Below are 15,225 nucleotides of genomic sequence, written 5' to 3'. Positions count from 1 at the left end.
TACAACGAGCAGCGATATGTTTATGTTGTTAAATCATTCAGATATTCATATATTTACATTCAAACATGCATAAACCTGTAGGCAATGGGGGAAATAACTCATTTCCCAGAAGAGACAGTCTCTTAGCTCACATCTAAATTTAGTAGCTCAACTAGATTATAGAATAAAGAGGCACACTGAAAGCTAGTTGTTACTTCACCATTCAGCATTTTGGACAATGAAATATAGTTTCATGGTTCAACAGTTCCTAAGTAACTTGTAAAATGTCAACTTTGAAATAAACAGAAGGAAAACTCAAGGTATAGTCATACCTGCAAATGGATGCTGTTGACAAATATCAAAATATTAGAATATTTAACCACAGGTGTAGGAAAAAAAAAACCCTCCTATTAAATTCCTTGGTTGACTTGTTTAATGTTGAATTTAATATGAGAGTTCCTTTCTGCTGGAATGCAATCCAGCCCGGTCCTTGCTGAGTTTAGAATAGCGAGTGCTTGTTAATTTTAAACCTGCCTTTCCAGGCTCCTGTTCAATCACAATATTCTGCTAGAGTCTGCTAGTAAGATGCTTTTTTATCCAGTGAACACTTCCATTCAGTGTTTGATGGCTTTCCAGTTTACTGTAGCTCTGCAAAAATAAAAATGATTCTGTAAATTTAAAAAACCAAAATAAAATGTTCTGCACATTTGGATTCTCTAAAGGCTTGGAAAGCAAGTCTGAAATGTCACCCCTAGCCAGACACATGGAGCTAGGTCTGCAGGACGGTGAGCACCACATCTGCATGCCTCCAGCCTGAGACTTTGGGAAGAAACGGGGAAGGTACAGCACTTCACTTGCTCACCCAGCATTTTTATACAAACTGTATACAGTGGATTGTTTTTATTTTCTATCATGTTTACCTTAAATGATGAAAAAAGTTTGGGTTTTGTGAAGAAAAAAATTTTTTTTCAAAATAGCCTCTAGGATTTCTTTGTTTTCTTCCAGATGCTGTGATCATAGATAGTTCTAAATCACAACTCACAGACCTTTCCACCTGAAAAGATCTTTAACCCAAATGTAGTCAGCCCTCTTACCTCACACCTGAGGAAACTCAGTCCCGGAGAAGACAGACAGATTGTCAAAGATCTCGTACCTAAGGGGTGGTACCAAGCGAGATCAGAATAGGCTCCCCCAGCAATCAGTTGCTAAAGACTGATAGAGGCCATTCAGTCTGCCAAAAGTTAAATCTAAAACAGTGAATTTAACTGAGCATATTTCACCGTGAAAATTACATAGAGGTCTTCCTCTCTGTGGATGCTGACAGAAATGTCTCCTTGTTCTCTGCACTAATTAATTGCCCTATGAGAGGAGCTGGAGCTGCTCTGCGCTCTGCAGAAAATCCTGACTGATTCTAAGGGAGGCGATGAAAATGGCCTGGCACCTTTCCTTTGTCGTATAATCTGTGATTCAGATCAGTGGAACAAAGCAAGCGTTGATTCCACAAGTGAATTATATAAAGGTGTGTGTGTGTGTGTGTGTGTGTGTGTGTGTGTGTGTGTGTGTGTTTGATGGCCAAACTAGACCGACTGTCGATGTATTCTGATCAGTAACTGAAGGGAGAGTTGAAATGGTATCTACATCCCAATCACTGACCCACTCAGCCTTTTTTAATAGATCCACTTAAGCTACTGCTGTTCTCTGAGCCCATTAGGACTTATTTAAGGGGTGAATTTTCAGGAGATTATATATCACTCCCACTAAAGTACATTGAAATTGCTGATAGGATGTATCCTACTAAGCATTATAAAATTCTGCACCAGAGCTAAGTAGAAAGGTGAGCTTGCTTGGAATTAAGACCTATTAGAGAACTACAAAAATTACTTTTGGGAAATTTGACTTGCGGTGATGGAGTAGACAGCATTAGCTTTCAAATAACTGTGTTTTGAATGTGTGCTGTGTGTTAAACTGCATTTTCTAGTGAGCTGTGAGGTTAATATTTTTGTCACCATTGCCAACATTAAGTAGAAATAGAACTATATTAGGTTATGCTTTTTTATTGAAGTATAGTTAATTTACAATGTTGTGTTAGTTTTGAGGGTACAGCAAAGTGATTCCGTTATTTATATATACATATATATTCTTTTTCAGATTCTTTTCCATTATAGGTTATTATAAGATGTTGAGTGTAGTTCCCTGTACTATATAGTAGGTCCTTATTGTTTATCTATTTTTTTATGTAGCAGTGTGTATATGTTAATCCCAAACTCCTAATTTATTTCCCCCTCCCCTCATAAGGTTATGTTTTAAGCTCAGCTTTTAAGTTGTTGATTATTTATCTCTAACAATCTTACCAGCTCTTAGGATGCACAGGTATATACTGAGGATGGTCTTTTGCTTGGTGCTATGTATCCCAACCAGCCAGGTCTCCTGTAGACCCAAGTAACTGACAGAGGTAATTTTCTCACAGTGGTAGTCTTCTTTAAAAAAATAAAATAAAATGCTTAATTATTAACATTTAAGATAGTACTACCTCACTAAACAATAAGGTATATAATCCTGAAGAGAAAATTTCAAAACACTTAAATACAATTCGATTCCTTTCTTATCAATCCTTACTGGTTATTAACCACTGATTAATATGACTAAAAGGCAAATTTTTGTAGCATTTGAATTAGACACATTTTGTGCTCAAAGATTTAAGTGCGTAGTTTTCTGGAACAATAAGAAATTTTCCCATGGGTAATAATCAGGTTATCCTGATTATCCTGATGGATAGTTTCCCATTCTAGAGATCATTTCTAGCTCACCTTAAGAGGATTCTTTTCCCATTGCTCAAAGCAGAACTTTATAGAAGAAACTTCCACTAAGCATGTCATGGTGAAACCCAAGCACTGACTTCTTGGAAACGTCTTATACGCCGTTCTCCCCACTCCTCTTAAGTGAGAGACTTAGGAGAGAACCTGGTCTGGTGAAACATCCTACCTAAATGCTGATTCCTCCCTAACAAGACCAGTGAAGGAGTGCATAGAGCCTGTTTTAGAGGCATTGAAACCCACCCTACGTAAGCCCCTCCACTTCAAAGACTGTGTTGATCTGCCAGTTAGGCAGTAAGTAACTCTTCATTGAGCACCCTCTCTGTGTGTATGCTGGGCCAGACGTAGTGATGCAGAAATGAATACAGACTGGAAGCTCCTTGAGGGTGGGAACTTCGTCTTATTCACAGCTTATCTCCAAGGCCTGAAACAGCCCCTAGTATACAGCAGGTCATCACCCGACATATATCATTCATTTGATGCCCACCGCAGCCACAGAGGTGGGCCCTTATTGACAGGAAGACTGAGGCCTCAGATGAAGTGACTTGCCCAAGGTCCCATAGCAGAAAGGTCAGAACCAGAGCCTAGGAAACCCTGAACTATGCTCTCCCCTTGTCTGAAGTGTGGCTCCACCCACAGCGCTCCTACTGACAGCTGATACTCATCCTCAGCTCGGAGGAGGACGACGCAGGGCCCAAGCGTAGGTGGTAATTAGCCATGCTATTTGGGGAGCGGAAGGCCACAAACTACACCCACACCAAACACCTACACCAAACTACAGCATTCGAAACGGGAGTAGAGGCTTTGCTTAGGCCCCTCATGGGATAGCTGATGCACAAGACCACCCAGTGTTCTAGCCTGCAAGTCCTGGATAAGGAAACTTTGTCCTAAACTTCCAAGATAAGGCCTGGCGAAGACAGGGTCAGACTAATCCAGCCAAAGAGGAGACAGAGCAACAAGAGAAATTCTCAAACCAGAAAAGAAAAATGAAAACTCACATGAACTGGAAAAAAAATCAACATGGAGATCAAGGGGGAAAATCCAGAGTTGCCATGGTCTCTGGGACACACTGCCTATACCTGGTCTGTTTACTCCTATAGGTCACTTGTTGGCTGTAACCTCAGTGCTGTTGCTAGTCACTAAAAACTATCACCACCTGAGAGCTGTTTTGTGGTTGGTGTATAATAGGGCTGGTGGTTTGTTTTTGGAGGGTGGCCTCACAGCACCCTCAGTAGGCAGAGGGCACAGGTCTACAGACAGGTGTTGGGAGAGCTTCGTCTCCACCAGATGATTCCCCCAAACAGCAGCTTAGAAATTGTCCCTTTCACACTAACACATGGCCAGTCGTGTTGAATCGTGGCCCATGGCATGTTGATGACTTGACTTTGGTTGGATAACACTGACCACGGTATCTTTTTTTTATTCCAGTGAGACATTTGAATGGAAGGAAACATTTCTCTTTTTTTAGTGTTGAGTAAACATGTGTAATTAGTCTTGATCTCCATTAGTATCATTAGACTTGAAAACCCAGTTTAATCTGGATTCTGCTCTCTTCTCAATGTCAGCCTGTTTCTGGACCAGTACAGAGCCAGCCTTGTTGATGCAATAAAGAGATTACTCCAGCCCAGGGTAAGTATGTTTCTATTTTCTCCTGAACACTGGCTTCAGAATAATTAGTCTGTGCACAAAGATGGAGAGAGTAATGGAATGGCAGGATTAATGTCATGTAATACTTTAATACTTATTATGTCCAACTTCAATTGGGTCTTCTGATCTATCAGATTCTTTCCTAATCATAACTAGGGAACTTCTTACCCTTGGCCTTCTGATAAGAAACACAGTGGGTAGTAAAATAAATGAAACCACTTCAAAGATAGTGTGAGATTATTTTTATCAAAGAATTTCTTGAGTCTTTTCCTTTGATAACAATATCTTCATATTAAAGTAGAAGTATGATATTGAAAGTTTTCTGTAGACTTCTGTCATCTAAAATCCCTTCAATGGTTACCTTTGTCATTGGGTATATTGCAAAAGAACATTTTTCTTTTTATTTCTGTTTATATTAAATAAAGGGGCTTCAGATGAATCTGTATATTAATCTGTTCTTTGCTTTAAAAGGAAGCCAGTATTTAACATATTATAAACATTAGGTCACAATGAAGCCAAGCATGGCATAAAATATTTTGCACATTTTTACATTTATATATCCATTTATGCCTGTGAGTAAATTACAGAGTTTTTAATCCACTCTTATTTTTGGGGGCTGTTATACTAAGCTAGGAGGTCCTGCAGCCTAAACAGAGAGTTAATATACATCTATTTAAAGTAAGAAAACAAGTTTAAAGCTCATGCATTAAAAAAATAATCTTATAACTATGTAAGACTCTTGCTGTGCCATAGGAATTTAAAATAGTTTAACAATGTTAAAGTAGCTTAAGACAGGAACTCACATTTATCTGAGAAAGGACTATAGTGTGTATGTGTGTGTGAAGTATTTTCTAAAGTTTTATCTCTTATTTTAAAAAAGGTTTGCTCTAGTCTTCTGACCTCAGTGAGACTTATAGACTAATACCTTTCAATCTTTCTTTTATATCTTTTTCACATTGAAGGTTCCCAGAGCAATTTGATAATCATCCTTTGCCTTACACTGTTGCTTTTTATTTTATCTCTGTATACCTCAGAAACTTTAAATAGGCCTCTCAGAGGAGTAACCACAGCTTCGTAAGTGGTAATCAATTAAATTAAATTGGCCTTCTCAATTCCCTCTGTGAGGTGGGTAGCAGGTCTGGAGGCAAGGAAGGGGCATGCACCAAGCTATTAATGGCAGCTGTCGTGGTTGAGTGAGCAGCCCAAGTTGAAGGCAGAAGGAATTGGGGGCCTCTTCATCCCCCCAGTAGCCTTGGGTGGTTCTCATGAGCATTTGCAAGATCAGGATTTTCAGCGAGGGGACAGAGATCCTTGGACTTAAAGGCTTCCAGGAATACTATCATACGTAAACACGATTTCAAGGATTCCTGGATCTCACAGTGCACAAACAGTACTTCACTCATCACCAACACCCCTTCAAAGCCTATTTGTGACAAATACTCCATTTTGCAGCAGATTTGCATGTTTTACATAGGATCTATTGTAAATCATGAGAACCATTTACAATAGAAAACTGCCCAAGCTATGAATAGATCTAAATGGAGATTGAACTGGAATGTCTAGCAGCTCTCCTGCACCCTCTATTAAACTCTGGACGATGCTCCCCCTAGTCTGAAGTGTGGCTCCACACAGCGGCCTCCTCTGAGGACAGCAGTGCTCCTACTGACAGCTGATACTCACCCTTAACTCGGAGAAGGATGAGGCAAGGGACCTAGAGTGGGCAGTACTTACTCATGCTCTGTGAGGAGTGGGGAGGCCAAATCAGAGGGGCCCACATCAAAATGTGGCATTAGAAACAAGAGGAGGGGACCTCGCTTAGGCCCCTCCTGTCCTGCAGCCCTGCTCAGACTGCTGGCTGTTCTAGTCAAAGGGGTCAGGGGTCCACCCTAAGGGGGGAATCCCAGTTGTGGATGGCACATGGACATACTGAAGTTCCCACCCAGGGATCCCATCCCCAGTGGGAGGTCTGGGGAGGCAGGGCGTTTGCACTCCCTGGGCCTCCACCCAGATGGACCCAGGAAGGGTCACCTGGACTCAGCAGGGACCAGCAGCAGGTCTGTATCCCATGCCAGTGGGCTGGAAGGGCTCCCAGAGCTCGGAGGCACCCAGCGGATAACTGCACTCTTCTCCTTCTTAGCTCTCAGGGCTGTTGCCCTGCTTCCAAAGGACCTCCCCCTGATGAGTGTCTGTGTGTGGAAGTCACAGTCCAAGACTAAGATAACACTAAAGGTTTTAGTCTATTACAATTTGAGATGCTGTAATGTTTTCTTGAGCCTAGACCACTCCTCCATGGTTTTGTGGCCCAGAGGCCAAAGGTGCCATAAGAGGCCCACAGAGAAACAACCTAGGCAGGTGCACTGGTGGATCCTGTGTTCTTGGTAATTCAGGGCTCAGCAGACTCAACGGAGACAAAACAAGTTCTCAGGGTGCTCAGCAAAAACTGCACTTTGGCCAAATGCTTCGAATTCATAGAAGGGCCCAGTTTCTGAAGGCAAAGTATCAGTGGGTGGAGTCAGAAATACCTGCATACAAAACTTGTTCTTACTATCTAGCCACTTACTGGATTCATCTCTCGGAGCCTCAGTTTCTCATCTGTAAAATGGGGAGTAAACAAGCCAGTGCATTGGAAAGCTTTAGCACATGATTGACTCCGAATGATACGTGTTTCCTCTTATCCTTGCAGAACTAGAGAGACTTTCCAGCTGTGATGAGTATAGAATATAGGGGGCTCTTCACAAAAACTGTTCTCAGAGAAATGGTTGGCAGGAGGGGAAAATTTTTTTTGTCGACCTGGACTAGGACGATTTCTACCCATAACTGGGCCTGCTGCAGTTCCCTGCACCCGTGTCCTGCATACCTGCTGCAGGCTCTGCAGAGGTCCGGGGGATTGTCTACCTGGATGAAGATGACACTTTTTAGTACTGATAACCCTACCGAGTAAGGTGAGAGAAATTATACTAAGTGGCCAGGAATGAAATCATTGCAACACAAAGGTTCAGGTGTCAAGCTTGGGAAGAAATGGATTCTGCCATTACTGGGGAGTATGGTTCCTTGATTTCTAGCTAAGGCAGCTCTGCTGTCTGGAGTCAGAGGATCCAGAAGCAAAGAAAGTAGAGGGAGGGGAGGGTTCCCCTTGCTTTTCAGCTTTTATATTGGGGGTCGTGGACGAGGTGGGCACAGGCCCTCAGAGAGAGCTTAGCCACCCGGGTGGGCTCCTGGCTTGACCAGGAACAGTATCAGATCCCAGGGCTGAGCCTAGATCCTCAGGCAAACGGGCACCCACGCCTAGAAAGTCATTACAGGAAGCCCCAAATGTCAGGAGGAAATGATTGTTACCTGTCTCAGATGGAAACTTTCCTCAACTTACCGGTTGAGAGACACTGTAAAAACATCTGACTCCTGCCAGAATGCTACAAGGGACTCTCTAGCAAACTTACAAGAAGAAAAGAAAAGATCTTAAAAAGGAATGAAATCAGCACATTTTACTCATTCCAAGAAACAACATGTCCCTCCCCTCCCGTACCTCTTTCCCTCCGGTGAGTGGCTTCTTGTTGCTGACAGGTAACCCCCTATCACTGTGTTCCTTAAAGACTATCAGCCACGTCTGATATCAGAGGACCCAGATGTAATTTAAAATACAGCCAAACAAGCCTACAAGTTGAATTTCAGTCCAGAAGTGACAAGCAACAAATGGCATCTACTAATATTCCTCTGAAATGGCTTTGGGTGGAAGGAGGGGAGCCAAGCCAGTTAGTGTGAGTTTACTCAGGACCACGAGGAGATGGATAGGGATGCAATATGGACAGATCTCCAGCTTGTTATAGCTGCTAACCATTGTCAAGAATTCAAAAATATCACTGTGGAATTCATTTAACCTTCTGTAGAAGCTGCCCTAAGTAACTGCCAAATTCCTGGAGTCCTGACTACATGCCAGCCGTGCTATAAAAGTAAGTCATGGACTCTCATTTTAGAAGAGCACTTTCTTTTTACTGACATATTTCCTCATCTTTTGAAAAATCTAGCATCTCTGCACCCATCTGTACAAACCTCTGTTTTTGCTTATCTCAGGGAAGTGCCTTGTGAGTGTGGGTTCAGTGGCACGAACTGAGATGGTGCCGAAGGACCCTTGGTTCCTGTCTGCTTGCTGGGTCAGAGGCCCAACAAATCCTCCTCTGTTCTTGGTGAGGAGCTGTGTTCCACCATACCTGGCCCTCCAGGTATAGGAATAGAGAGTCCCCAGATGGTTTTTAAGACCCTCAGAACAAGAGCCTAGCCCTTAAAAGTTCTTCTTGGAAGTCCACCCAGTTGTTTATCCCGTGCTGAGTCTCTGCCCCCTGAGGAATTTATAATGTGGTCATGGAGATGTAACATACACACAGATGAAATTACAGTGGATAGTGCCAAATGGCTTATAACAGCCCAGCACTTGATCATATAGGGCCTGGTGCTGTTTTTATTTGTTGTGTGATTTTTTTCTAATTTACACCTTCTATAGAATGTGAGATACTCAGAGATTTGAACTCGTCTTGATTCAACAAACATTTGTTGAGCCTCGCACTGTGCTGGGGATTGTGGGGTATAAATAGGAGTAATGAGCACTTGGAGAATTTCACTGTTTACCAAGGGAGATTAATGCACAAGCTCCTTGGAATCATAATGCTATATGGTAGGTACTAGGGATACAGCATGAAGAGTAACTAACTGCCTGAGGAAGGGTTCCCTAGAGGCAGCAGTATTTGACTTTGTTCTTGAATAGTAAGAAGGCCATTCTAAGCCTCAGAGGAAGGAGACTAGAAAGTAGCATCCCTGGTGAGGGGACAGTGCTCACAGGTGGAGAGTACGAAAAAGCATGTTGTGTTTGCACGAGTTTGCTCTGGTTGGGGTGTAAGAGTGTCTGTGTGGTTTGGGGTTAGGGTTGGGGAGGGGTGAGGGATGAAGTTAAAGAGTTAGTTTCGGTACCACTTTAAGAAAGGCTGAGAACATGATGATGGAGAGAGGGGACTTTATTATGTGGGTCCTAGAGAGCCATTGAAATGGAGATCGAGAGCCATTTTTGAGCAGTGTATGGGTCCTAGAAAGATCACTCTGGCCAGCATAAAAGTTGGTTTGGAATAAGAAAGAGCTTGAAAGCAGCAAGGCTCTTCATGGGTCTACCGTGGACCAACTTCTACCTAGAATTGTTCAGTTAGGAGCTAGTGAAGGCCTAAAGATGGAGAAGAGGGAACTGAATGGGTGTTCACTGACAGGTTCATTCAACAAACATTTCTGGAGTGCCTCCCTGGGGATAGAATAAGGTACAAGGGTTTTAAAAGGCAATGTCATGATTTCCTGGTTTCCAGTTTCATTTTGAAGGTGAAGGGTATAGAATTGTTTGGCATACTTAATAGGTATTCACCTCTGTGTGTGTGTGTGTGTGTGTGTGTGTGTGTGTGTGTGTGTGTGTGTGTGTGTGAGAGAGAGAGAGAGAGAGACAGAGAGAGACAGAGAGAGACAGAGAGAGAGGGATGGGTGGATGGGTGGGTGGGTAGTGCCCTGGGAAGTGTAGAGGTTTGGGCCAAGGATATTGAGTTCCATTTTAGGCAGAATGGGTTAAAGGTACTTTCAGAACATCCCTGTGGAGAGCTCTAGTAGGCACCTGAAAATCTGGGTGTGGGCCCTGGACAATGATGAGTGCTTCAGTTATGTACTTGGGAGTTTTTAATGCATAATTGATAGTTGAAGTTGTGGACTTCAGTACAGTCTCCTAGAACTGTATAAAACATGAAGAAAAAGTACGCAGAGCCCTGGGGACTACTGATAATGAAAGAACAGGTGGAAAAAAAGAAGCCAGGGTCGGGGACTGAGAGACTGAGAGAAATGTGGGGGAGAAAGCAGACAAAGGCAGAAACCAGGTAAAGAAATGGTTAGAAAATAAACACAAGCTTAAACATGTAATTGGTATTTAATAGTTTATTGCCTGGAAATGAAAAAGGCATAGCATATTCCTTGTAAAATAAGTCTGAAGAAGACTTATTTTTTCCAGACGTGCACACCCTTTAATATATGAGTATAGATTAGTCTAGCAAAATAACAACTGAGCTTACGATGTAAACAATATCATTGTTGTTTTGTGGAACTACTCCTCTCTCCTCTCCAGGGATAAATGAATTCTGTCAAATTTCTGCTCATCAGTCAAAATTTTACATTCAATTGAGTGTTCATTCTGAGTTTAAAATGATTCGGTGACTGTGAATGCTTAGAAAGTTGTGCTTTGGTAAATTGAAAATAATTTTTCTAAAGTGATGGGCTGATTTGAAATCTATATTCTTTTTCTTGTTTCGATTTTTGCAGCCTAAATTGTAAGATGCATTCCTCTGACTGTACCAGACAAAGTGTCCTCCTCCACTGGGGATATGGGGGGCTTCTAAAACTGTTCATTATGGGGCAGATGCTGGCACTCAGTAGGGCTCAGTGGATGCTTATTGAATGAATGGATGATGTCCTATTGTCCCTCCTAAATATTAATCCACATCTCAAAGGTGTCTGCATTCAATGAAATGAAAAAGAAAACATTTTGAAACTCATAACTGAGTAATTAAGGATTAAAACTACTGCTCACTCTTTCTCTTTCTTGTGGGGACAGTATTGTGCACAGAAAGCTTCCCTTTGAAATCCCATTATAGCCGCTGACTCTGTAAAAGCTTCTTGGAGAAAATCTTTTCTAAAGAATAAGCAATAGAACGTGACCTTCGAATTCCCAGAGACTTGTGTTTTTCAGATTATTCAATATCTAGACTTAGTTTATTCTCTCGACAAATATTGATTGTCTACTCTGTGCTAGGCACTGAGAAAATGCAGTGAATGAAACATTAGAAGATCCCATCGTCATGGAGCATACATTCTAGCCTGAGGAGACGGGCAATAACAAACAAGGTTATGATGTGTGCCAGTGGTGATGAGGGCTAAGGACACAACTAGAGCAGGGAGAGTGGGTGGGGAGGTATGGGGAAGGGCAGCTGTTTTAGGTGCAGAAGGACAGGTAAACTGAGACACAAGCTCAATTGCAGTCACCTTACGGCTCACCCTAACCAACAAAGGGCTGGGGTGAGGGCAGCATGTGTTTTGTGAATGCAAATGTCAACCCAACCACAAGCCCTTAGTCCTGTAAACATTATGATGTATAATTTAGATAATAGCTGTTAAAAATCAACTCTTTGATTGTAATGGTAAGACAATTTTTGCAGGTGACTCTAAAATAAAATGACTTCCATTATTCAAGAGTCCATAACGGCAATCAGCTCTTAGAAGAGACTAGAATGATCTACTAGTCTTCCCTCTTCTTTTTTTTATGGAGACTTCTGCTCCCCTGCTGAGACCGTGTATTATATCTAGTTTCACATCAAAATGAATTTTTGCTGCCAAGTTTGAAAACCGCCTGAAAATAGCAATTAATATTGGAAAAGCTGACAGAACCTTAAGTTTACTGGCATGATTGGTGCTGCTGTAATTATGTGCCTGAGTGTATACATGTCTATGTAAACACAGTATGAAAACACACTTGATGTCCAGGACAGTGTATCAGTGTGTTTTCTTGCAGTTAAATGTGGGGAAGAGAGAAGGAGAGGGAGTTGATAGAATTTTTATAGCACTGTTAGGTGGTGTAGATGCTTCTAGTCTAGTCTTTCTTACATCTGTATAAACTTGTTTCTCAAATTATTTTCACGTTCAATACCTCCTTTTACCCTCACAACTTGCTCGGGCTCCGGGCTCCGGGGTGGAAGGCAAGGGAGGCTTTGTTCTTCCCACTTAATGGGTGAGATAACTCAGTGGGTCAGCTAAGATAACTTGAGTTTCTTATCTGAAAAAATGAGGAGATTGGACTCACATCATCTCCAAGGTCCCTTCTAGTTCAGCAGTTCTATTACTTTTTTTTTCTGATTTTCCTGAGGTGACACCGTGTTTTATGGTGGAGATCCCCTTTAAGTCCAGACCCCTTTCTGCCACATGGTTCCTTCTTCTTCAAACCCTTCACTGCATGTTTAATCATCTGTAAAATGTAACGTCTACCGTACAATGTTGTTGAGAAAACTGTTGAGAGGATTAAAGGGAAGGCTTGTGAAGCACCTAGCAAAGTGGTAGCTTTTATTATTTATTATTATCATCACTATTACTAATAAGAAGGCAATGTCGTGTAGTGGAAAGAGCATTGGCATTGGAGTCAAGTCAGTTTCCAATCATTTACTGGTGTGTCATCTTGGCCAGTGATTCAACCTTTCTGAGCATTCCGTAAAGTGGAGCTGAAAATCTCTACCTTGTTGGGTTGTTTGAAGACTAAAGGAGAGGATGTATATAGAGCACTTATCCCAGTGTCTGCCACGTCCCAGATGCTCAACAGACAGTTGGCAGGTATGAATGGTAAACCAATTTGCAAAAGAAACTGGGATGGGGACTTCCCTGGTGGCACAGTGGTTAAGAATCTGCTTGCCAATGGAGGGGACATGGGTTCGAGCCCTGGTCCGGGAAGATCCCACATGCTGTGGAGCAACTAAGCCCGTGTACCACAACTACTGAGCCTGTGCTCTAGAGCCCATGAGCCACAACTACTGAAGCCCAAGCACCTAGATGCCATGCTCCACGACAAGAGAAGCCACCACAATGAGAAGCCCGCGCACCTCAACGAAGACCCAACACAGCCATAAATAAATAAATTTATTTAAAAAAAAAAAAAAGGAATGGGGATATATTTTCATGATTCCCTCAAAACCTGAAGTGGTATATCATAGAGGTGAAGTATAACCCTGAAATTAACAGAAGCATACAGTCATCTTTTAAACAAATAAAAGGAAAAAGAAGATTCTGAAGTTTAGCCATTCTGTGCACATCTACAAGGGAGAAGAAAAACTCACATGCACCTAGTAGTTAGCAAATGGTTGCTCTAGAGTTTCATGTCAGAGAGTCTTCTGAAATCCAGTATATACTTTATTCAAGTCCTCCCACTCTCCCCACTGCAACAATCTGATAAGATTGTGCAGTTTATTTAGAAAAGCTTGATTACCCTCATTTTACTACTTCCTTTGAAAAGTAATCACTTGAGAGGACTTCTCTGGTGGTGCAGTGGTTAAGAATCCACCTGCCAATGCAGGGGACACGGGTTTGAGCCCTGGTTCGGGAAGATCCCACATGCCGCAGAGCAACTAAGCCTGTGGGCCACAACTACTGAGCCTGCACTCTAGAGCCTGTGAGCCACAACTACTGAGCCCACGTGCCACAACTGCTGAAGCCTACGTGCCTAGAGCATGTGCCCCAATGCAGCCATAAATAAATAAATTTTTTTTTTAAAGTTATCACTTGAATAACTTTGAGGAACTGTTTTGCCATAATGATGACCCTTATGAAGGATTCAATGAAGTTGAAAATCAAGATCCTGTAGCTCTGTCTCTGGCAGCATGGTCACAGAAAAGGCTGGTGGCAGAACTGAAATGGATTGTGGTTACTTATCTCTGTGGAGGATTTCTTGGTACTGAATTTCCAGGGCACAATAAACTAACATTTACAGGCATCTGTGGCCACATGCTCTGGGTCTGTGTTGCAGATGTGTTGGCAGCTGCTAAGGAGTTGCAAGGTGGGTGGCACTGCCCTGGACCCATTATTCTAAAATCTAGTTGATGGTTTAAACCAGTGGACCCAAGAGAGGTATGTATTGTACAGAAAACCAGTGTTGAGTTCCATATTGTTTACTACATGCATTGTTTGAAAATGATAAAACATAGCAACTCACCATTTAAATGACTTTTTTTTTCTTATTTGATGTATATCTGTCCTTGAAATTATTCTCACTGTGGATGCCCATCCTGTGTGGACGTCTAAAGACAAATGAGTTTTCTACCTGAGAGCAGTACAGTTAAATGCTTTGACCAATGTCTGTTATGTTTGGTTGCCTTCCAGTTTTAAAATGTGTGAATTTCCTTTTTAACGTTCTAGGGGAAAGCAATGGTATTCGCCCCACGCCGAGGGAATACTTTAAACCAGTTTTGCAATCTAGCTGAAAAAGCTGGTTTCTCTATCCAAAGACGTGAAAATTATGATGAACACATTTCAAACTTCCACTCCAAGGTTAGTTTTCTGCTTGTGTTAGATAACACTTTAATCCGCATTGCATTTTGAAGAGATCATGGTCTTTTTGGCAGGTAACCTAAATATTTGATTAAAGGACTCCTTAGGTGTGCTGCTTCTGAACAGCTATTTGTATCTGATTATTTTGTGTGGCAAAGCCATCTTTTATCTTTGCACGTCTAGAAGGATTGTACAGAAACCATTCCTGTTTACTCCTTTCTCTGAAACTAACTAATCTCTTCATTCATAATAGAGTAATTTGTAGGATACAGGGGAGGTGGCATAGAATGAATGATAAACAAGCATTTATATTTTAATGAAAAACCTTCAGCTTTTAAGTAGGTTAAATGCTTAGCTGCACTGAAATAAATAGAAGGTGAATGTCTAATTGTATCATGTTAGACTGTAAATCTTTATCTCTGCTTGCTTTATGGCTGGGTCAGTTGGCAGTTTGAGACTTAAATCTCACAGAATTTCACAGTTGTGGGGTTATATGTCAGATCGAGGCGCTACAAGATTTAGGTCAAAAGCACTTATCCGAGAGTGATTCTAAGCTTGCTTACATAAAGCAATGTTATCGGCCTTTTTATTATTTATAGGTATAGAGCAGTATAGGACACTGAGAGGCCAGTGTTCCACCGAAAACTTTTTAGGAATCTCACGTTTGTTTGCTAATGCATATCACAGTTACTAG

General features: G+C 41.8%; 1 protein-coding gene across 2 annotated transcripts in view; it reads left to right on the top strand.

Annotated features, from left to right (window-relative positions):
- The window catches only part of CAMKMT (calmodulin-lysine N-methyltransferase), a 437,650-nt gene that overhangs the window by 412,505 nt on the left and 9,920 nt on the right, over positions 1-15,225 (top strand). For both annotated transcript variants that reach the window (XM_067007662.1, XM_059079422.2), the window contains exons 9-10: positions 4,358-4,421; positions 14,400-14,531. In XM_067007662.1, coding sequence (XP_066863763.1) covers positions 4,358-4,421; positions 14,400-14,531 — 196 coding nt within the window. The remainder of the gene's footprint in view (positions 1-4,357; positions 4,422-14,399; positions 14,532-15,225) is intronic.

Source organism: Kogia breviceps, chromosome 11 (assembly GCF_026419965.1).
Source record: "Kogia breviceps isolate mKogBre1 chromosome 11, mKogBre1 haplotype 1, whole genome shotgun sequence".
Classification (NCBI taxonomy): Eukaryota; Metazoa; Chordata; class Mammalia; order Artiodactyla; family Physeteridae; genus Kogia; species Kogia breviceps.
Note: the sequence above shows the minus strand (reverse complement) of the source record. Positions and strands in the feature narration are given on the sequence as shown.